Genomic DNA, 24,961 nt, shown 5'->3' with positions numbered 1-24,961 from the left:
AGTCAGGTCAGCTGACCTGGGAAAAAGTTTGGTGACAACTACAGGGGCTGCTGGGTGCCAAGGCGTGCTGTTTAAAAAGCCCAACTCGATGCCATGGGACTTCATCCCGGTTAAAATAAAAAACAGAAAGGCCCTGCAACCTTCACTGCTCACACCCCCTCACACCCCACACCCCATGCTCCATCCATGCCACCTCATGCCCTTCCCACCTACTGTCTATGGCCCTTAATGCCGTCATGCCAAGATAAGGCTTTGCGCTGTGCTGTGCCCATTTATGTGGCCTGCTGTCATGCTCATCTTGCCACATCTTAGCTACCTTATGTCTATGGCTCAGGAACAGAACAGTCTCCCATTCTCCATGTTCCTTAGCAATATTTACAAAATAATTTAACATGAAAATTCTTGCTTCTACTGCTGCTGCTTCCAGACATTACAAGTTACATCAGCCACCTCAGCCAGACAGACAACAAAACAATCGGAAGTAATGTAGACCAATAACAGAATCAAAGCAAAAACATCGAGTAAACCCAGACCACAGCAAAAAACAGGAAATGGTCAGCCACAGAATGAAATTTACAGAAAGGTCGGCTCCTAATTTCAAAACACCTTCAGCAGAACTAATTGGGGGCTAAATTGGACAGTCCCTAAAAACAGGTGCAGGGATCTCGCTGGACTCGTAACCTGAACCCATTGCATGCAGGCAGCATGTTAACTTCATGCTGCCTGTTCATTACAATGATATCTGCATGCAGTTAGCACCAACCTTGCAGTTCATTGGCTGTACACAACACAGAGTGCCCCAAAATCGTAACCTCCTTGTGCCACTTCAAACTGACTGACACCACTTCATGTTAGCCTGGACATCTTCGAAGGGAGGTGAGTTGTAGCTGGAGCAGGTGTTGGAGTTGTGCAGGAAATTAATCTGATCTGGGCGCAGTGGGGCCAGGTAGCTGTGGTTGTCAACACCAGGAGTCAACTCCAAGGCCCTGGATGCAGCTTGCATGAAGTTCAGTGATCTCACACGTCAAGGTCAAGTGAATGAGTTTTCAAATAGCCTACCAGCTGTACCACTAGCCTCTCTGACACAACTTAACATACCACAGCCCGATCACTCAACTACCAACAATCTCTGTCAATCAGGACTCAGGCCTGATATTTTTATGCTTTATCTCATCCTCACGTCCAAATTTCACTACCACGAGCCTCACGTCCAAATTTCACAGCTTTCACACACTGATAGTTATTCAATCACTACGGTCACATCAGCCAAATGGTGCCGACCATTATTAGAAGGAGCATTGCTGAGGCCTTAGCTACAGGTAGAGCTGAAACCATTGAAGATGACAATATCCTCATACCTAATCTTCTTTCTCACATCCTACCTGGCCTTCATCCCACATTCTCTTCTGAGTTGCAAGCTGCAGATGTTGTAAGCATGTACCTCTTACTTTCCCTCCTCTTACCACAACCTTACTCTTGTGCTTTTTAGGTTTCAGATACCCATGAGGTACAATCTAGCCAGGTAGTGGAGGAAGACCAAAAAGAGAGTGATGTTAAAGAGACAGCACTCTTGCTTGATTTCAAACTGACAGCCACCAGCTCAGCCCCTTCTGCTCCTCCCTCTTCTAGTGGCTTGAGTGACTTCCAGTCATTGTCCCAGAAATGATGTATTATAAGAGGAATGCTTACTAGTGCACACATATCTGGGACTAACTAGTTTGCGCAAAATTCTTAAAATCAGCAAAAATTCCTTCAGCATCTGCCACATCATTCCACATAAATATTTTGCAGGTTGAAAGAACTGTGGTAAACACCAAACACTTGTAGAATTGAAGCAACAAATAGAAGAAATCAACCAGCAACTAGGCTGTAAGTTGACGATCCCTTTAATCTGTGCTGGATGGCGGGGGGTGCGGGGGGGTGAGTGTTCCATCCTGCTGCATGTTCAGCTCTGCAAGGTTAAGAGAAGGGATCAGCTGGAGCACTGAGCTCCAAAATGACACCAGTGACATCAAGTCAGCATTGCTTGATAGCCAACGTAACGATTTGCCTGCTCTGAGTATTTCTGGCGGATAGTGGCTGGGCACACGCTTGTGCCCTCACCAGGATGATGTCTGGCACAGTTCACAGCAGAAGTATACACAAGAATATCGGACATCACTTTGATCCCTAATTGCTACCCGTAGTACCCAAACAATGGGTGTTACTGAACCCCATTCAGTGTCTTTAAACTGCCGCAGGTGTTTAAGAGCTGCAGCAGTACTCAGGGGTCTTCTGCAAAGTGTGAATGCGCCAAAGGGCAGACTGCCACAACCATCTGGCACACGCCAAGTCCACGTTAATGAGCCTTTCCAGGAAATATGAAAGAGTTAATGTACATCTGGTTACAGCACAATTCTGGTGCTCTATGGTTCTTTGTGTTCAGGCAGAGAGGCCAGGCAAGCAAAATAAGCCCCTTAAGCTTTAAGCCTGTGGGGGAAGCACTATGGACCTGATACATACAGAACATCAGCTTCAGCAAGCAGAAACAAGGTATTATCTTGCTTGAACCAATTTTGCAGTTACTGGTGTCAAATTGGTCACTGCAGTTAAATGGGGCATTTATATCTCACACCTGCTTATATGTAGGAGAAGATGGCCCCTTTAGCTACAAATACATTTTCTTTTAAAAGTCTGAATTTTGAATACAAGTAAGATCAACTTCTTATTAGCTTGGGTCCAAGTTGGTTTTTCAAAGTTGGGACCTTGGGGGCAATTGGGTATGTCTTTGTCTTCCCCCGCAGGTAGGCTATCCGGCCTTTTCAGATTCCATCTAACTTTCAGTACAGCAAATTCAATGGAATGAAAATTAGGCATTCTGCTCCACCAGATTACTGCCCGGGGGAATTGATCTCCTATTGCTCCGTGCCTCCATTTTAATGCTACCTCTGAACACTGGCAAGGAAGCTTCAGCAGCTAAAATTAAGTAAGAGTGCAACAACAGCATCTAACCAAAACTTTCATTTTCTTTTGCTTCAGAAACTTAATTTCAAAACATTGGTACTGTATCAGCTCCTTTGTAAAGTTATATGATCCAAGGCAGGATAAATTTTGAAGAGGGGGAATATGTGAATTATCGGAATTAGAAGTAGCGGCTGACAAGTGAGAAACTGTAAGGGCAGAATGTTACATTCAGTGTCTGGGCGTGCGCCCGACGTGCCGGAACATAAAATGACGAGCGATGAAGTAGGGCGTGCGTCCCGACGTCATCGCGGACTCGTGAGATATTTCGTTCGGCGGGCGTGCACCGGAGTCGGCTGGCGGGCAGGCAAAAAAGGCCAAGCGGCCTTTACATTTTTTAGGAAACCTCATTCATGAGGTTTCCTGAAGCTAATACTGATGAACTAAAAACTTGATTTTGAAAATAAAAACATGTCCCATCTCATGTGACATAGTCACATGGGGGACATGTTTCATTAAATTTTTAATGTCCTTATATATATATTTTTAAAAGCATTTCAATCTAAGGCTGCTCTGTGTCTCAGGGAGATTGAAGCGTGAAAGAGCGCTGGACCCGGCTCCCCCCTTCCCGCACAGGTAAGCGCTACTGCTCGCGATCCATGCAGGGCGGGCCTTTATTGGCCAGCCTGCGTGAAATTGCAGTGCGGAGCCAATGGAGCGGCAGTCAGCTCTGTGACCGCCCCAGCCAAGCCTGCCCAACGGCTGGAAAATCCTGGCCTAAATGTTTTTAACTGAAAAGGACACTGATTAAGTGGTACTTTCCAAATTATGAACTGTCAGGTTTAACTTTTTGAACTTCCCTTGAAGGAGCTCTTTATGGCTTAAGGTTCTTCTAAAAAATCCATTCTGCAGTTGGTTGCACAACTGCTAAAAAGGGACTTTCTATCTTTAGTAAATTGGTTCTTTGTGTGAAACCTTTGATGCATCTTTACTAGCGCAACTAAAGTTAGTCAACATTAGCAGTCAGTCACCCATAGAACTTACTGATGGTTGACTGGTCACAAGGTTTATACAAAGATGATAAGGGTCAAAGGATTAAAGAAATACAGCTGGCATCTTGCAGTCTATGGCCAGGATTTTCCCCTCGGTGATTTGGGGGTGGGGCCCGGTCGCCGAGGGGAAAATGACGCGGGATAACGTCGGGAGGAATCCACGATGTCATCCTGGGTCATTTAAATTTTTAGGAAGGCGGGTGGACAGCAAAATCAGCTGTCTGCTCGCCGACCTGTCAACGACCAATTGAGGCCATTGACGGGCTAGTTAGAGTAATTAAAGACCTGCCCATCCAACCTTAAGGCTGGCGGGCAGGCCAGGAGCCCCAGCGGGCTTCTGATTATTCATGAAACTTCATCCTCTGGCGGGATGAAGTTTCATGTCCGTTTTGTACAAAAATAATAAAGTTTATGGTTTCTTTATTAACATGTCCCATCTCGTGTGACATTGTCACATGAGGGGGACATGTTAATAATTTTTTAATGTTTCTATTTTTAAATTTTTTACCACTGTTAGTATTCTCCCTGAGACAGGACTTTGCCTCAGGGAGCAGTGTGTTCTTTCACGCGCATGTGCGAAAGAGCGCACTTTGACAGATGGGGAATCCCTCACCCCCGCACAGGAAGTGCATAGCGCTTCCCATCGGGGATGCCGCTGGGCGGGCCTTAACTGGCCCGCTCACTTAAAATGGCAGTGGGCCCTGTTTCAGTGGTGGGGGTTGGCTGCCCACCCGCCGCCAAGCCGGTGGGGCCCGCCTGCTATCCAAGGGCAAAATTCTGCCCAATATGTTATGTTACATGGGTGAAAGCAACAGTTATAACTGTATATTTACATGAAACAAATCAGCAAAGTGCACACTGCCTCAAATCATTAGCTGAAATTTGGTGAAAGGACATCGACCTGATGTATTAACTGTTTCTCTCTCCACGGATGCTGCCTGTCCCGATGAGTTTTTCTAGGATTTGCCATTTTATTTCAGATTTTCAGCACGCAAAGTCATTTCATTTCAATTTTAAAAATCTTATGATTTTAACTACACTCACTAACTCACTAATTTTGGATGTCCTACTATGAGCAATTATACATTATTAGTACTATGTCTGCAGTATCAGTATCGGTTTGGCATCTATGCTTCTGCCTGCACATCAGGAGCATCTTAAGATGTTTGTTTACAAATATGATATAAATACAAGTTATTTTTCTGCTGAGTAAATAATATCAAAAACAGTATGTAACAACATTAAAGTGACATATCATTGAGCACAGTAGCTTACTAAGGAATAACTGCACAATAACATTGATGTGAATGATAAATAACAAATTGCAAACGTTAATACTAATATCATGACATGCCCGTGATCTTACTTTTTATAACACATTATAATTGTCATAAATCGAAACAAACATTGGAATAATATCTCAAAGGAATCTTAATTTAATTTGTGATGATTTTCTTGCTTTAAGTCAATAAATTGAAAATATGATTATCACAAACACTCAAAAGTAGGATCTATTTTGATCTATCAATTCATATCCATGTAAGATAGTCATATGACACTTTACCTGGACAAGGCACTGAACAAGGGACTTTTAGTTCCAAATCACTACTGGTTATTCCACCTGGTCTACTGCCACACATTTCATTCTCCACCACCTTTGTTGTATCAGGGAGCTTCCCATCATGAACGACACAAGACAGGTTACGCACTTTAAACCCATCGCCACACTGTGCACCCTGCAAAATAAATTAATTGCTGATAATGGTCTATTGAAGCATTAATTAAATGGCTATTATAAGTAAGAACCAAACCAAATTCCAAATCAAACAATTGTCTGAACTGAGAAATTCAAATGTTAAAATGTAGGTACCTGGATTTTTCTCACTTCAGAAATATTGTACCTTTAAAAACGAATCTTATTTTCATTATCTCACCCTACGTTTCTCTGTCTTTATGCAGGATAGTGGTAAAGCAGTTAAATTAACAAAATCTGAGTCTCAAAGCTAAATTGTGAAGCAAATTGAAATTCTTTATGCCTCCTGACAATTACATGCTAATCAATTGTGCTCAACAGCAAACTGGGAATGAAACAATGAGAGTGGTCAGGAAGAATCAATATACATGAAGAAGATTTTAATTTCTTATTCTGAAATACACCTATCTGAAAGCAAAAAATGCAGTAGAGAACTTCCCAATGGCATGTTAAAATACAAGGGCGATCTTTATACAATCTTTACCCTGCTTACTGACAGCCTTATTTGTAACCACATAAACCTTCTGTTAATGTATTACGAAAACATGTAGGTGGGATGAAAATGTAACTATTCTTTAGCTCAATGGTACCTTAACAAGATAACTAAAATGACAGTCTGTAGTCAGATAACACATTTTATGTATTCATTAGGGAGAGTATTAAATGTGAATAGAAATACATAAAATGCTCCTTTATTCTCTTCTGTGAACAATGTGGTGCAATGGCAGTTAATAAGAATATATTTGTGAGTATATGCTGAAACCTGTGACAAATTATATAAAATTCAGTACACAGTGTGAAACAGTGGTTGCTATCAGTTTTAAGATACATTAAATTGAAGAACTAACTTGAAAACAAAATTGCTATATCGTCCAACCCGATTTACTTCCATACAAATATCATCTTATAATTTACATTATCTGTAATAAAATATTTTACCCAAAATGCTCGAGTGCTGGTAGTAAATGAGTTCTGTATCTCACTTTTTCCGTTTGCACTGATACAGCATTTCAATATACAGACAAAGGACTTAGACTGGGCAAAGCTCAGATAATGTAAAGCGAGAAATACCAACAATCATTTTTCAGCAGAACACTGCGTTCAGCCCTGCACTACGGCAGTGCTCCTAAATCATAGCTATACTTTGCCACCATATCATACCATCAATTTCTAGAATTTATTTTCTGTTTATGTCTCCATCGCTAAGATTTTGTATCTGTTTGTTTCTCTGTCGGTTTATTTTGCCTCACCATTTTTTTATTAATTCATGAGATGTGGGCTTCGCTGGCTGGGCCAGCATTTTTGTCCATCCCTAATTGACCTTGAGAAGGTGGTGGTGAACTGGCTCCTTGAACCACTGCAGCCCATATGGTGTAGGTACATCCACAGTGCTGTTAGGGAGGGAGTTCCAGGACTTTGACCCAGTGACAGTGAAGGAAAAGCAAGATATTTCCAAATCAGGAGGGAAAGTGGCTTGGAGGGGAACTTCCAGGTGGTGGTGTTCCCATCTACCTGCTGCCCTTGTCCTTCTAGATAGTGGCGGTCATGGGTTTGGGAGGTGCAATCTAAGGTGCCTTGCTGAGTTCCTGCAGTGTATCTTGTAGACGGTACACACTGCTGCTACTGTCCGTCAGTGGTGGAGGGAGTGAATGTTTCTGGATGTGGTGCCAATCAAGCGGGCTGCTTTGTCCTGACTAGTGTCAAGTTTCTTGAGCGTTGTGGGAGCTGCACTCAACCAGGCAAGTGGAGAATATTCCATCACACTCCTGACTTGTGACTTGTAGATGGTGGACAGGCTCTGGGGAGTCAGGAAGTGAGTTACTTGCCACAGGATTCTTAGCCTCTGGCCTCCTCTTGCAGCCACAGTATTTATTTGGCTCATCCAGTTCAGTTTCTGGTCAATGTAACCCCAGGATGTTGACTGTGGGGGATTCAGTAATGGTAATGCCATTGAATGTCAAGGGGCGATGGTTAGGTTCTCTCTTGTCAGAGATGGTCATTGCCTGGCACTTGTGTGGCGTGAATGTTACCTGTCAACTGTCAGCCCAAGCCTGGATGTTTCCCAGGTTTTGCTGCATTTGGACATGGATTGCTTTTGTACCTGAGGAGTCACAAATGGTGCTGAACATTGTGCAACCATCAGCGAACATCCCCCTTCTGACCTTATGATGGAAGGAAGGTCACTGATGATGGGTATGGAAGGTGCTGTCTAAGGAGCCTTGAGTTCCTATAGTGCATCTTATACATGGTACACTGGGCGTTGGTGGTGGAGGGAGTGAATTTTGTGCGGGATGTTTTGTCTTGGATGGCGCCAAGCTTCTTGAGTGTTGTTGGAGCTACACTCATCCAGGCAAGTGGGGAATGTTCCATCACACTCCTAATTTGTGACTTGTAGATGGTGAACAGGCTTTGGGAAGGCAGGGGGTGAGTTACTTGTCACAGGATTCCTGGCATCTGAACTGCTCTTGTAGCCACAGTATTTACATGGCTAGTCCAGTTCAGTTTTTGGTAAATGGTAAACGCCAATGATGTTGATAGTGGGGGATTCAGCAATGGTAAAGCCATTGAATATCAAGGGGAGATGGTTAGATTTTGTCTTATTGGCCTGGCACTTGTGTAGCACGAATGTTACTTCCACTTGTCAGCCCAAACCTGGATATTGTTCAGGTCTTGCTGCATTTGGACATGGACTACTTCAGTGTCTGAGGAGTCATGAATGGTGCTGAACATTGTGCAATCATCAGCAAACATCCCCAGTTCTGGCCTTATGATGGAAAGAAGGTAATTGATGAAGCAGCTGAAGATGGTTGGGCCGAATACACCACCCTGAGGAACTCTTGCAGTGATGTCCTGGAACTGAGATAATTGATCTCCAACAACCACAACCATCTTCCTTTGTGCTAGGTATGACTCCAACCAGCAGAAAGCTTTCCCCCTGATTCCCACTGTCTCAAGTTTTGCTCGGGTTCCTTGGTGCCACACTTGGTCAAATGCTGCCTTGATGTCAAGGGCAGTCACTCTCACCTCACTTCTAGAGTTCACTCTTTTGTCGATGTTTGAACTAAGGCTGTAATGGCACCAGAAGCTGATTGACCCTGGCAGAACCCAAACTGAATCACTCAGCAGGTTATTGCTAAGCAGTTGCCACTTAATAGCACTGTTGAAGACCCCTTCCATCATGTTACTGATCATCGAGAGTAGACTGACGGGGTGGTAATTGGCCAGGTTGGATTTATCCTGCTTTTTCTGCACAGGACATACCTGGTACATGCCAGTGTTGTAGCTGTACTGGAAGAGCTTGGCAATGGGAGAGGCAAGTTCTGCAGTACAAGTCTTCAGTACTATTGCCAGAATACTATCAGGGCCCATCACCTTTGCAGTATCCAGTGCCTTCAGCCGTTTCTTGATATAAGACCATAAGACATAGGTGCAGAAATTAGGCCATTCGGCCCATCGAGTCTGCTCCGCCATTCAATCATGGCTGATAAGTTTCTCAATCCCATTCTCCCGCCTTCTCCCCGTAACCTTTGATCCCCTTACCAATCAAGAACCTATCTATCTCCGTCTTAAATATTCTCAATGACCTGACCTCCACAGCCTTCTGTGGCAATGAATTCCATAGATTCACCACTCTCGAGCTAAAGAAGTTTCTCCTCATCTCTGTTCTAAAAGGTCTTCCCTATAGTCTGAAGCTGTGCCCTCGGGTTCTAGTCTCTCCTACTAATGAAAACATCTTCCTCACGTCCACTCTATCCAGGTCTTTCAGTATTCTGTAAGTTTCAACCAGATCCCCCCTCATCCTTCTAAACTCCATTGAGTATAGACCCAGAGTCCTCAAACGTTCCTCATATGTTAAGCCTTTCATTCCTGGGATCATTCTCGTGAACCTCCTCTGGACCCTCTCCAGGGCCAGCACATCCTTCCTGAGGTACGGGGCCCAAAATTGCTCACAATATTCTAAATGTGGTCTGACCAGAGCCTTATAAAGCCTCAGCAGCACATCCCTGCTTTTATATTCTAGTCCTCTCGAAATAAATGCCAACATTGCATTTGCCTTCCTAACTACCGACTCAGCCTCCAAGTTAACCTTAAGAGAATCCTGGACTAGGACTCCCAAGTCCCTTTGCACTCCAGATTTCTGAATTCTCTCCCCATTTAGAAAATAGTCTATGCCTCTATTCTTCCTACCAAAGTGCATAACCTCACACTTCCCCATGTTGTATTCCATCTGCCACTTCTTTGCCCATTCTTCTAACCTGTCTAAATCCTTCTGCTGACTCCCCGTCTCCTCAATACTACCTGTCCCTCCACCTATCTTTGTATCATCTGCAAACTTAGCCTGAATGCCCTCAGTTCCTTCATCTAGACCATTAATGTATAAAGTGAAAAGTTGTGGTCCCAACACTGACCCCTGTGGAACTCCACTAGTCACCGGCCGCCATCCTGAGAAGGACCCCATTATCCCCACTCTCTGCCTCCTGCCAGACAGCCAATCTTCTATCCATGCTAGTATCTTACCTCTAACACCATGGGCTCTTATCTTACTGAGCAGCCTCCTGCGCGGCACCTTGTCAAAGGCCTTCTGGAAGTCCAAGTAGATAACATCCGTTGGCTCTCCTTTGTCTAACCTACTCGTTACCTCCTCAAAGAATTCTAACAGGTTTTTCAGGCATGACCTCCCCTTGATGAAACAATGCTGACTTTGCCCTATTTTACCATGCACTTCCAAGTATTCTGAAATCTCATCCTTAATAATGGACTCTAAAATCTTACCAACGACCGAGATCAGGCTAATCGGCCTGTAATTTCCCATCTTTTGCCTCACTCCCTTAAACAGGGGGGTTACATTAACGATTTTCCAGTCCTCTGGGACCATCCCTGACTCTAGTGATTCCTGAAAGATCACCACTAACGCCTCCACTATCTCTTCAGCTATCTCCTTCAGAACTCTGGGGTGTAATCCATCTGGTCCAGGTGATTTATCCACCTTCAGACCTTTCAGCTTTCCTAGCACCTTCTCCTTGGTAATGGCCACCATACTCACCTCTGCCCCCCGACTCCCTTGAACTTTGGGGATGTTACTCGTGTCTTCCACCGTGAAGACTGACGCAAAGTACCTATTCAGTTCCTCCGCCATTTCTTTGTTCCCCACTACTACTTCTCCAGTGTCATTTTCCTGCGGCCCAATGTCCACTTTTGCCTCTCTCTTACCCTTTATATCACATGGAATGAATCGAATTGGCTGAAGACTGGCATCTGTGATGCTAGGGGCCTCTTGAGGGGGCCGAGGTGTGTCATCCACTTGGCATTTCTGGCTGAAAATTGTTGCAAATGCTTCAGCCTTATCTTTTGCATTGATGTGTTGGGCACCCCCTTAATTGAGGATGGGTTATGTGTGGAGCCTCTTACTTCCAGTTAGTTGTTTAATTGTCCATCACCATTCATGGCTGGATGTGGCAGGACTGCAGAGCTTAGATCTGGTCTGTTGGTTGTGAGATCGCTTAGCTCTGTCTATCACAAGCTGCTTATGCTGTGAGGACACAAGTAGTCCTGGGTTGTAACTTCACCAGGTTTTCAACTTATTTTTAGATATGCCTGATGTTGGTCCTGGCATGCTGTCATGCACTCTTCATTGAACAAGGATTGATCCCCTGTCTTGGTGGTAATGGTAGAGTAGGGGATATGCCAGGCCATGAGCTTACAGATTGTGGTTGAGTACAATTTCACTGTTGCTGATGGCCCCCCAGTGCCTCACTGATGCCCGGTCTTGAGTTGTGAAAGCTGTTTGAAATCTAGCTCATTCAGCATGGTGGTAGTGCCACATGATGCAATGGCAGGTATCCTCAATGTGAAGACGCAATTTTATCTCCACAAGGAAACTGCCGTGGTCACTCCTACCGATACTGTCATGAACAGATGCATCTACCGCAGGCATATCAGTGAGGGTGAGATCAAGTATATTTTTCATCTTGTTGGTTCCCTCACCACTTGCCACAGATCCAGTCTACCAGCTATGTCATTTAGGACTAGGCTGGTTTGGTCTGCAGTCATGCTATCCAGCCACTCTTTGTGATGGACATTGAAGTCCCACTCCCAGAATACATCCTATGCCCTTGCTATCCTCAATGCTTCCTCCAAGTGGTGTTCAACATGGAGGAATACCAATTCATAAGATGAGGTTGGTACATGGTAATCAGCAGGAGGTTTCCTTGCCCATGTATGGCCTGATAAGATGAAGCTTCATGGGGTCCGAAGTTAATGTTGAGAACTTCCAGGCTAACTCCCTCTGGCTGTGTACCACTGTGCCGCCACCTCTGCTGGGTCTGTCTTGCCGATGGGACAGGACGTATCAAGGAATGGGGATGGTAGCGACTGTGATTATCAGTAAGGTCTTATTCCACGAATATGACTGTCAGGCTGTTGCTTGACTAGTCTGTGAGACAGCTCTCCCAAAACTGGCACAATCCCCCAGATGTTAGTGAGGAGAACTTTGCATGGTTTGAGTTTGCTGTTGTCATTTCCAGCGACTGAGTTGATGCCGGATGGCCCATCCAGTTTCATTCCTTGTAGACTTTTTAGCGGTTTTATACAAATGAGTGGCTTGCTAGGCTAGATAAGAATGGCAAATTTCCTACCCTGAAGGACATTAGTGCACCAGTCGGGTGTTTACAACAATCGACAACGGTGTCATGGTCATCATAAGACTTCTAGTTCCAGATTTTTATTCAAAGTCCACTGTCTGCCCATGGTGGGATTCAAACCCAGGTCCCCAGAGCATTACCCCGATCTCTGGAATACTAGTCCAGTGACAATACCGCTGCACCACTGCCTCCCTTGAATGTTCATGGTAGTGCCCAGTGTTGTAGTCGCCACTCCATGGGACATGGCTGAACTTGCAGGCTCAACTGTCCCTCTCTTGTATGCGTTGTAAAGGTCATTGTCTGAGATCACTCTCAGTGGGGATAATCTAAATGTTGTAGGTGAACTCAAAGCCCTGTAAGGACTCTGTCAAGTAACACTCTGAGATGGACCCACATGTGGGCAGTCCTGACACCACCCTTTAGGCCCCTCTTTTTATTACCTTCACTAACGGTCTCCACCACCCACCACCACACTCAGGAGGCCAGGTCCTTCCCTCTTATACTCCTCCATGCACCTGATCCTATTCCATATTCCCACCACCACCGCTGCCGCCCACCAACACCGCTCCCAACCCGCCTTCAGCACGAACTCACCCTTGGCAGTCTCGAGCTCCCATGCGAGCTGCCATTCTCCCGCTAACCTCCCTTGTGCTGCAGAGTTCAACAAGGAAAACCACTGACCTCAGGCACAACTGCACAAAGCTGGCTGTTGTCACCGTCTTTAAGCGAACGTGAACCTGGTGCTACAAGATTCTCAAGCACCACTAACTTGATCTTGAAGGGTAGGACATAATTTTTAAAACGTTTTACTCTAATAAGTATTCATGGCATGCAAATGTATTACAAGTAGGAACCCCATACAGTAAGCCATGAGGCCCGACATGCCACAAACACAGCGCTGAATTAATCTCTGCATTTCAACCTCCCATCGGGAAATCAAAATTTTAGCTCCTACCTAATTCAGTCATCCTGCATGCCACGTTTCCCACTCTTGCAGGCTCCAAAACATTCTCCCCCAGATATTAAACAACAAACAACAAAGTGGGTTTGCTTCAATGCCTGCTTCCCTCTTGAGGCAGTGTGTAGCAGATGCCTTCCTAAATCGAATATGTTTCATCTATGTGCCAGTTCAATAGCAGTTGTATGGGAGGTAGCTGACTGCTCTCCCATAGAAGAACTTCCTAAGACTGAGGTTTCCCTTGGAGCCAGCAGCTGAATCTCGAGATGGACAAATTGCAGCATGGATCACTCCTGCAGCTGGGGAAGATTTCTGGCATTTAGGGGGCTTGACAGGATAGATGCTGAGAGGTTGTTTCCCCTTGTGGAAGAATCTAGGACCAGAGGGCATAATCTCGGAGGAAGGGGGCGCCCATTTTAAACAGAGATGAGGAGGAATTTCTTCTCTCAGAGGTTAGTGAATCTGTGGACTTCTTTACTGCATGAGGCTGTAGAGTCTGGGCCATTAAGTATATTCAAGGCTGAGATAGACAGATTTTTAATCAGTAAAGGACTCAAGGGTTATGGGGAAAAGGCAGGAAAATGGAGTTGTGGATTACCAGATCAGCCATGATCTTATTGAATGGCGGAGCAGACTCGATGGGCCAAATGACCTACTTCTGCTCCTACATCTTATGGTCTTATTTGTGCAAAAATCAACAGTGTTGAGAAGTTTTGAGATCGTGAGAAACAGCAATATCATAGGAACATAGGAACAGAAGTGAACCATTTACATAAGAACATAAGAACTAGGAGCAGGAGTAGGCAACTCAGGCCCTCAAGCCTGCCCCGCCATTCAATACGATCATGGCTGATCTCATTTCAGCCTCAATTCCAATCTCCCGCCCTGTCCCCATAACCTTTCAACCCATTACTAATTAAAAATCTGTCTATCTCCTCCTTAAATTTATTCAGCATCCCGGCATCCACTGCACTCTGAGGTAGTGAATTCCACAGATTCACGACCCTTTGAGAAAAGTAATTTCTCCTCGTCTCTGCTTTAAATCTGCCACACCTTAGCCTAAAACTATGGCGTCTCATTCTAGAATGCCCCACAAGGGGAAACATCCACTCCACGTCTATGTTGTCTATCCCCTTTAGCATCTTATATACCTCAATTAGATCTCCTCTCATCCTTCTAAACTCTAGCAAGTATAGGCCTAAACTGCTCAATCTCTCCTTATAAGACAAGCTCTGCATCTCTGGAATTAATCTAGTGAACCTCCTCTGAATCACCTCCAATGCAACTACATCCTTCATCAAGTAAGGAAATCAAAACTGTGCACAGTACTCCAGGTGCGGTCTCACCAATGCCTTGTACAGTTGCAACAAACTTCCCTATTTTTATACTCTATTCCTTTCGCAATAAATGCTAAAATTCCATTTGCCTTCCTTATTACCTGGTGTACCTGCATACTAGCTTTCAGTGATTCATGCACGAGGACACCCAGATCTCTCTGCATTGAAGCATTCTGAAGTTTCTCTCCATTTAAATAATAAGTCACCTTTTTATTCTTCCGACCAAAATGGATAACCTCACACTTATCCATGTTAAACTCCATCTGCCAAATTTTGGCCCATTCACCTAACCTGTCCATATCCATTTGTAAATTTCTTATTTCTTCATTGCAACTTGCTTTCCCACCTATTTTGGTGTCATCTGCAAATTTAGCTATAGTACCTTCTATCCCTTAATCCAAGTCATTAATATAGATTGTAAATAGTTGGGGCCCAAGGACCGAACCCTGTGGCACCCCACTAGTTACAGCTTGCCATCCAGAAAAAAGACCCATTTATCACGGCTCTCTGCTTTCTGTTGGTTAGCCAATCTGCTATCCAAGCTAAAATATTACCCCTAACTCAGTGTGATCTTATCTTGTGTATTAATCTTTTGTGCGGCACCTTATCAAAGGCCTTCTGGAAGTCCAGATATGCTACATTTACAGGATCCCCATTATCCACTTTGCTTGTCACATCTTCAAAGAACTCTAGCAAATTAGTCAAACACAATTTACTCTTCATAAAACCATGCTGACTCTGATGGATTGCATTTTGACTTTCCAAATGCCCCATTACTACTTCCTTAATAATGGATACCAACAATTTCCCAATGATAGACATTAAACTAACTAGTTATAATTTCCTACTTTCTGCCTCCCCCCACTTTTTGAATAAGGGCATTATATTAGCATTTTTCCAATCCACTGGAACCTTTCCAGAATCCAGGGAATTTTGGAATATTATAGCCAACGCATCCACTATTTCCACAGCCACTTCCTTTAAAACCCTGGGATGTAGGCCATCAAGTCCTGGGGATTTATCACCCTTTAATCCCAATATTTTGCTCAGTACTTTTTCTCTAGTGATGGTGATTGTTCTAAGTTCCTCCTTCTCTATACCCTCTGCACTACCTGTTACTTTTGGGGTGGTACTAGTGTCCTCCACCGTGAAAACTGAGACAAAATATTGATTAAGTGTCTCTGCCATTTCTGTGTTCCCCACTATTAACTCCCCAGTCTCATCCTTCAAAGGACCAACATTCACTTTGGCTACTTTCTTTCCTTTTATACTTAACCCGACAAACTATTTCCGCCATTTAATGAGTTCAAGGCTGATCTGTGGATTTTGTCTCATGCCCCTTAATACCTTGGTAAACAAAAATCTCAAATTTAAATTTCACAATTTATCTAGCATCGATTGCTGTTGGCAGAAGAGAGTTCCAAACTTCTACCGTTCTTTGTGTGTAAAAGTTCTGCCTAATTTCATTCATTCCCACACCAGCTATGTCCTGGCTACTGGAAGCTCACAAGTTAAGTGACATAAGTGAGGCATTGCTAGTGATGAGAATCTATTCATTCCAATAGAAATAGTGCCTACTAGATACTGCAAAGCCAGAAGACCTCAGCACATATTTAACCACCATTATTTTATTCCTAAACCTTCAAAGGTTCCAGTAAGCTTTGAAACACCTGATGCATACAAAGCTTTAATTCCACACTCACCATTAACTTGTACACATTTTAACATAGCCTAAAGCAGTAGAAAACATCAGAAACTATCCCCAGAAATGATTAACATTGCTGTAGGAATTAATTAATGGATGGCAGATCAACATTGTTGCAATGCAGGGTAGTTGTGGATTGGATACAGCCTCTCTCCAGTGTAATTGCTTACTACGTTCCCACAAAGAATTAAAATTAATTAGTATTTTTTTTTAGAAAGTAGACACCAATTAGCACTCATAGAATGTTATATAATGTTTTAAATGCACCTGGTTCAGTCTCTGGTGAAATTTGTCATAGTTTCAATATTCAACTCGAGTCAATCCAAGTGATTCTATTTTATCAAACAGAAATTCAAAGAATAACTGAACAGTGCCTCAGCTCCAAGTTTCTATTATTCTATTATTTTTTAGCAGTCTTGTTGGACTAGATCCACCATTTTTAAAAAAAATAAAATTAGTTTCCTGAAACAAGCCTATGGACAATTGACAAATTTATGACAATGAATTGAAGCTCTATTTAGCCTTCTTCCATTCAGAAAGGCTAAAGCCTTTTTTACCTTACTCTCATGACATTTCTTAATGCAGCCAATATTCCAAAATATTTTTAATAAAAACAAGACAAGGATCAGCTTAAAGGAGGCATTTCACCTAGGAGGAGAAGTAGGTATTTTGACAGGTAAGACATTAATGTGGACATACTGGAAATCTGAAATGAAACAGAAAATGGCGGGAGTGCACAGGAGGTCAAGCAGCATTTGGCAAGGTTAAGGGTTTTCACGTAGTCATCATTCATCAGAACAAAATTTGGTAGAAAAGCATCTTCTTTCTTTCCTAATGCTGAAATAGCTGCAGTGAACGTCCAGCCTTTTCTGTTTTTATTATGAAATGGAATCCAGCTATTGCTTCATTATTTTATGATTTTCAAGAATGTCACCATTTGCTCTTTCATGGAGCCCTGCATTATGCAAATCTTTAATCCTCAGGCCACTTCCCACTTTTACCCAACTAACAGATTCCCCCTATTGGCACAGAAGCTCAGATAAGCAAGGTGAGGTGAGCACTCCAAATGAAAAGAGTTTACCTCTGAAATCCCATCGGCAGAAACAGCTGGCATAGAAACTTGTTTTAACCATGATCATTTACTTACGTGATTTCACATATCCAGTCACATTTAGTTTTGTTGGTGATAGGTCTACAACAATGTGAATTGCCCCTTGGTGTCTGTTCCTTCTAGTTATGCAAGAAAGATAATTGCAGTTGTAAGGACAATATTTTTCATATATAAAGGTTGTGCCTCAGGTTCTAGTGTACTGTTTAACTATGTTACTTGTGTATCCCATCATTTTTGCTCGGGAAATGCTTTCCAAAGAAGCGGGTGTATCATGGTCATCAGGTGTTACTGTCCCAAATAATAGACCACTGCAGGGAAATGTGTGCCTAAAATACATGGATGCTTAGTTTCTTGGCTGGAAGAGTCCATGATTTCCAGTATAGGCCTGTCACAACTCACTGGCCTCAATACCTAATGCATGCAGTCTGTTATCTGGAATAGGTACAGCTCTTAGTTCTGAAGAAGTGCCATATTGGACTTGAAATGTTAACTCTGTTTCCACCTCTACAGATGCTGCCAGACCTGTTGAGTTTTTCCAGCATTTTCTGTTTTTATTACACACATTATAATATTGTATAAGAGACATCTTCAGATTGCCCTAAAAAGGTATTCAAAACATTCTTTAAAACTGCAACTGTTGAATACCTTTCCATGGCAAGCTGAGGAGAATTCCCTGGTCTTTTGGAACATTGAAAGTTGGTGTTACAGCTTTTATATCTTGAAAGGACTGAGAGCAATAGATTTTTGTTATAGAAAGATTATCAAGGGATATGGAATAAAGGCAGAAAAATGAAGTCATCAGCCATGTCCTAATTGAACGGTAGAGCAAGCCTGAGTGGCTGAATGGCCGACTCTTGTTCCTAATGCTTCTTTGTTCCTAAAATGCATTTCATATCCAGGCAGATTGATCTGTGCTCTTTGTTGCACCTATGTTCACGAAGAGCTCAAAAATATGTTTGGAAGCAATCAATGTTTAAAGCTTACAAGAAATACTTCTGCTCAAAACAATTCAACATATGGGGCAGAATTTTGCCATCGGTGACCTGGGGGACGCGAAAAATGACAGAGCAGAACCCCCAACATCATCCTGTCCCATTTAAATTTTCAGGAAGGCAGGGGCGCAGCAAAATCAGCTGTGGGCCCGCCAACCTGTCAATGGCCAACTGAGGCCATTGACAGGATCATTTAAACAATTAAAGGACCTGCCCATCCAGCCTTAAGGTTGGCGGGCAGGCCAGGAGCCCCGGTGGCAAATAGAAAAAACATGAAACCTCATCCACTGGCGGGATGAGGTTTCATGCAGGGTTTTAAAAAGTTTAATAAAGTTTTAGTGTAATTTATGAACGTGTCCCATCTCATGTGACATTGTCACATGAGGGGGACATGTTAAGGATTTTTTTTTCTATTTTTAATATTTTTTAAAGTGTCAGCGTTCTCCCTGAGGCAGCACTTTGCCTCAGGGAGATGTGTGCTCTTTCGTACGCATGCGCGAAAGAGCGCACTCTCGCTTTTAGGGAATCCCGCCCCCACCTCCCCTCCGCCTTCATTGGCCCAGCCACGTAAAATGGCGGCGGGGCCCGCTTCTCTGGCGGGGATCGGCTCCCCGCCTGCCAGAGAATGGGTCGGGCCCGCCCGTCCGACAGTCAGAAAATTCTGCCTATTGTGTTTCCTTGAGTTCCAAAGAAGAGCCATATTTTATTTGAATTGGTATATCTGTTTCTCTCTCCACAGATGCCACCAGACCTGCTGAGTTTTTCCAGCGATTTGTTTTCATTTCAGATTTCCAACATGCGCAGTATTTTGCTTTTATGATATTGTGCTTCCTCTTCATTACACCATCATCCTTCTATGCTTATACCTGCTCCTATCCACTAATAGGTAACAGGCGACCAATCTATCAGAAAACAGAATAGATGTGGATAATTACACTTAATATACAGGCCTGGATGTCAGGTTGTCAACAACTCCCCTAAAATTGACCAAGCTTTACAAAAGATCAAGGACTTTTATGGACAAATTACATCCAGTGTATTCTGCGTTTCTGCAATCTTTGGAAGTCATTTAAAAATAACACACCAGAAACTGATTCCATCCACAAAACTGGCCACAGTACCAAATAGATCTGAACACCATGCTGGATTTCCACTAATTGTGCCTGTCACAGCCAGAATTTATGTGTTTCCTTTCACTGCCTCTGAACAGTATGTTTGTATGCAAGAGGGGTGCATTTTTCATACCTTTGGAGTGCGTGTCCCAATTAAATAATTCATCAGCAAGCTTTTGTGGAGTTTAAAAATAAAGAAGTGTATTTATTCTCACACAGTTACCCCTAATTAAACGCAATATTTCACACGCACTCTCATGCACACAATGATTAGATATAGATGGAGCTTACACACTGTTACAGTTTACAATTATCTCAGTCTCTGATTTACACTCCCATGAGGCAGGCCTGTAGTTTCTTGGATAGTCTTAATGCTTTGAAGTTAAAGTGCGGGATTGGTAAAATGGAGTATTTTCAGTTGGCTGTGAGTTTCAGAACTATAGAAAAGTTACAGTGCAGAAAGAAGCCATTCAGTCTAAATCCTGCCTGCGCCAGCCAAAAAAAGAAACTAGCTGCTCCTTTTAATCCAACTTTCCAGCACCTAGTCTGTAGCCTTGCAGATTACAGCACTTCAGGTGCAGATCCAGGTACCTTTTAAATGGCTTAAGTGTTTCAGCCTTAACCACCAATTTAGGCAGTGAATTCCAGATGGCCACTGTGGCTCAGTTCATAGCACTCCTCGCCTTTGAATCAGAGGGTTGTGGGTTCATGTCCCACTCCCGGAAACCAAGAACTGTGATTATACTCGAAAGAGATGCAATCTGTGACTATTGATAACTCGAAAGAGTTTCCCTCTGGGTGAAAAGGTTTTTCCTCATGTTCCCTCTAATCTTTCTACCAATCACCTTAAATCTATTCCACCTGGTAATTGACTCCTGAGCTAGGTAAAACAGGTCTTTCCTTTCTAGACTCTTCATAATTTTGTACAACCCAATTAGGTCATCTCTCAGCCTCCTCTGTTCTAAGTAAAACAACCCTAATCTTTCCTCACAGATGCAATTTTCAAGCCCTGGCAACATTCTTGTAAATCTCCTCTGTGCTGTCTCCAGACCAATTATGTTCTTCCTGCAGTGACCAGAACTGTACACAAAATGTGGCCTAACCAACATTTTATACAGCTCCATCATTACATCCCTGTTTCTCGTAGTCAAATTTCTAGGATGTTGGTTCTCAGCTGAACTTTAATTGGAACATGTTGGGGAGACCTTCTCGCTCTGTTATGGTCTCCCACTTTCAAGGTACTGCTGTTTATTACCATAGCTGCTTGTATAACTTGCAACTAGTTTAATGGCTTCTTGTAAAACTGTCTTGCTTGTTTTAAAAGCAGACGACAAAATAGTTCTTTCATCATGTGATTTCCACAAGTTTAATGTATTTTTTTTCCAAAGGGTGCTGTGTATGTTGATTCCAATCATCTTGTGTTGTCTTTTGACACCTTGAGATTCACCTAGCCTAGTTTGAATGATGGAAACAATCACAATGGAGGGTTTATAGGGTCCATTCACACCCATCTTACACACATTGAGTTTTGATGTTCCATTTTGTCCAGAGTGAAACAAAGGTCGGGTTGGCTGCAGTAGTCCTTTTGTGTTAATCCATCCTTAAACAAAGGGATGTGTGAATTCTCTGGATGCCTGTGAATGTCATTATTTAATTTGGTATTTGCTTGAGACTCAGGACTGTCTAAAGCTCGCAATGCCAAAGGTCACATGATTTGCAGTTGCTATTTTAATAGCCTGTTTCTGTCCAATTTTTAAAAATATTGACTGAAAGTTCAAAATCGACTGGGACATGACAGAGCCTGTGTGCATGACTTCAAAGAGACTCAAGATTAAGCTATTTTTTAAGGCACAAGGAAATTAATAGATGCTTTATAAAAGCTTTTGAAATATTACTTTCTTAAATTACTCAGAACCAACTACTGGACACTGATGAAAGTAGTAAATAGTTTTATATAGAGTTTTCTAAAAGTAATTTTCATTTATTTAAAATTAGGTTACCAGCAGATGGTGGACTAGGCACTGAATAACAAAAGTTTGTTTTCTGATATGAACCCATTTTCAGCTGTATTAATAAAATAGCATCAGATTGCCACTCTTAGATATATCAAGAGATACTTAAAAATATTCTGTACTAAAACACTGCCTGATTATGCTGGTTCATTGAAGATTTTGCTTTTGACGATGTGCAAATGAGTTTTAGCGGAAACTTGAGCAAAAAAATTACTCTTCAAAACTAGCCCAATTTTCACTGTAATTTGGTCTGGATCACAGATTGCGCCCAAAGCAGAAATTCTTGGCCACATAGTGTAGCTCAAAAAAAACCCCTAGTATTTCACCTGTTTTAACCATATATTCCATAGATGAATGAGGCAAATTAAAGGAGCCAAGTGGGGCCAGCATAATTGGACACCACGGGCAGAATTTTCTGCCTTCTGGGCGGGCGGGCCCGATCCAATCTCCGGCAGGCAGGGAGCCGGTCCCCACCAGAGAAGTGGGCCCCGCCGCCATTTTACGTGGGCTGGCCAATTAAGGCCCGTCCAGTGTGACATCCGCTGGGAAGCGCTATGCGCTTCCTATGTGGGCGGGGGGATTCCCCAAAATCGAGAGTGCGCTCTTTCGCGCACGCTCACGAAAGAGCGCACATCTCCCCGAGGCTAAGTGCTGCCTCATGGAGATCGCTGACAGTTCTAAAAACATGAAAATAGAAAAAAAAAATCCTTAACATGTCCCCCTCATGTGACAATGTCACATAAGATGGGACATGTTCATAATTTGCACTAAAACTTTATTAAACTTTTTAAATCCCTACATGAAACCTCATCCCGCCGGTGGATGAGGTTTCATGTTTTTTCTATTTGCCACCGGGTCTCCTGGCCTGCCCACCAATCTTAAGGTTGGACGGGCAGTTCCTTTAATTGTTTTAGTGATCCTGTCAATGGCCTCAATTGGCCATTGACAGGTTGGTGGGCCCGCAGCTGATTTTGCTGTGCCCCCGCCTTCCTGAAGACTTAAATGGGGCGGGATGATGTTGGGGGTTCCGCCCGACGTCATCCCACATCATTTTACACATCAGTGAGCGGATCCCGCCCCCTGCTCGCCGACGGCAAAATTCAGCCCCACAAGTTTGATTTCATATTTTGCATCACACAATAGTTTAACTTTTTTACAAAATAGTGTATTTTTTACTATTTATATTTATTTTTAAAAATCACTTTGGGGAGCAATCCCCATCTTGGAGTGTGAGCAATCAATGTCACTAATTCCTTATGTCATCTGCAGCTTTGTTTTCGTCAAGGATCTGCTAGAAACTCCAGCTTGTCCAAGACTCTGCTGCCACATCTTATTCCTCATGAAGCCACAATCCACGTTAACTTCCTTGTCTCCAACATACTGAATTCAAAATCCTTATCCTCATTTACAGAGAAACAACAGCAACTTATATTGATGTAGCACCTTTAAGGTGCTTCATGGGAGCATTTTAAAATGATATATGACACCAAGCCATGTTAGGAGAATTAGGTAAGATGACTAAAAGCTTAGCCCAAGAGGTAGGTTTTAAGGGATGGCTTAAAGGAGGAAAGTAGTTAGAGAGAGGGATTGATGTAGGGAGGGTATTCCAGAGCTTGGGGCCTAGGCAGCTAAAGGCCTTGTCACCAATGATGGAGGAATTAAAATCAGGTTTACACAGCAGGCCAGAATTAGAGAAGCGCAGAAATCTCAGAGGGTTGTGGGGCTGGAGGAGATAACAAAATAATACGAGGTAAAGCCATGGAGGGATTTAAAAACAAGGATAAAAATTTTAAAATCAAGCCATTGCTTGACCCAGAGCCAATGTAGGTCAGCAAACACAGGGGTGATAGGGGAATGGGACTTGCTGCAAGTTAAGACACAGGCAGCGGAGTCTTTTGGAGCAGAACTGGGCCATTTAACCCCTCAAGCTGATTCTTCCATTCTATTCTAAGGCCAAGGCTCATCTCTGACCCAACTCAATGTCCCCATCTTTTCTCCATATGCCTTAGCTTTCAAGACTGAGGTTGATCAACTTTGTTAAGTCAGGGAAATAGAGCTAAAGAGGGTAAATGGAGATAAAGTATAGATTGAAGTGAATGGCAGCACAAGCTTTAGGGGCTGAATGGCCTACTTCTGGAAGTATGTTTCCTCTTATCCATCTGTTTGGCATCTATGTGTCATTCAGTGAAGTGCCTTGGGACATTTCACTATGTTAAAGATGTTATATATGTGCAATTTGTTATTTAGTAACCCAACTATACCATCAAACTGCTTAAGGGCACACATGCATAGATGTGGACTCTCAAACAACACTTGTATACACAGTTGCAGAAAGGTATCTGAAAGGAGCCAATAGCCTGGAAGTTAATTGTCACTGTCATCTTGACTGCTACCAGAAAAGCAGTGGTAACTGCAGATTGAGTACTAAACTCTGCAATTTACAGCATAGGTCGATGAGAACTTATCTACTAAGCCTTATTCTCCTCAGGCACTGCATTTCAATAAGACAGATAATTTGTTCTCAGCCAGAATGGGTACTGCTTCTTCTACCATTCTCTAGTTGCTGCTGTCAATGTTATTAATGTTCCTCCAGCAAACAATTCTGCAATCAGAGTCTAGGCTGCTCTTGACAGCAGGCAATATTTATGCCTGGTTCAAATAGACCTTAATACTTTCAGGTTTAGTGAGGAAAATGTTAACTAGGTTTATTCGTGGAAAACTGATACCTGAATTGTACCTTTCTCTGTACCACAGTAGAATGCAAAATGGCCCAGTGGCATCTACTGGCGGCTGATTATATGTGGGAATTACCAGTATCACTGCTGCACAATGTTTTGGAAGGCACAATTATGTTCATTATGCCATAGAGTCAAAGAGTCATTATGGCACAGAAGGAGGCCATTCAACCCATCAAGTCCATGCTGGCTCTCTGTAGAGCAACCCAATCTGTCGCATTCCCCTGCTCTATCTTCATAGCACTAAAATTTTATTTCTGTCAGGTGCCCATCTAACTTCCTTTTAAAATCATTCATCATCTCTATTTCACCACCCTCATTGGCAGTTAGTTCCAGGTCATCACCACTCACTGTGTAAAAAAGTGCACATTACATTCTGCATTTCTTGCCAAAATCCTAAATCCGTGTCCCCTTCCTTGTCCCATTAGCTAATAGGGAACGCTTTACTCTGTCTATCTTATCTAAACCTGTCATAGTTTTATACACCTCGATCAAATCTCTCCTCAATCTACTTTGCTCCAAGGAGAACACTAGCTTTTCTAACCTAACCTTGTAGCTAAATCCCCCATCCCTGGAACCATTGTGGTGAATCTTCTCTGCACCTTCTCAAGGA

The 24,961-nt window shown here is 43.0% G+C and overlaps 1 protein-coding gene across 1 annotated transcript in view; it reads right to left on the bottom strand.

Annotated features, from left to right (window-relative positions):
• The window catches only part of thsd7ba (thrombospondin, type I, domain containing 7Ba), a 976,108-nt gene that overhangs the window by 47,563 nt on the left and 903,584 nt on the right, over positions 1 to 24,961 (bottom strand). Inside the window, exon 22 of the mRNA XM_078552479.1 lies at positions 5,557 to 5,728. Within this exon, the coding sequence (XP_078408605.1) occupies positions 5,557 to 5,728 (172 nt within the window). The remainder of the gene's footprint in view (positions 1 to 5,556; positions 5,729 to 24,961) is intronic.

The sequence above is a fragment of the Cetorhinus maximus genome, chromosome 11, assembly GCF_964194155.1.
Source record: "Cetorhinus maximus chromosome 11, sCetMax3.hap1.1, whole genome shotgun sequence".
In the NCBI taxonomy this organism is placed as follows: Eukaryota; Metazoa; Chordata; class Chondrichthyes; order Lamniformes; family Cetorhinidae; genus Cetorhinus; species Cetorhinus maximus.
This window is presented reverse-complemented; position numbering and strand designations above follow the sequence as displayed.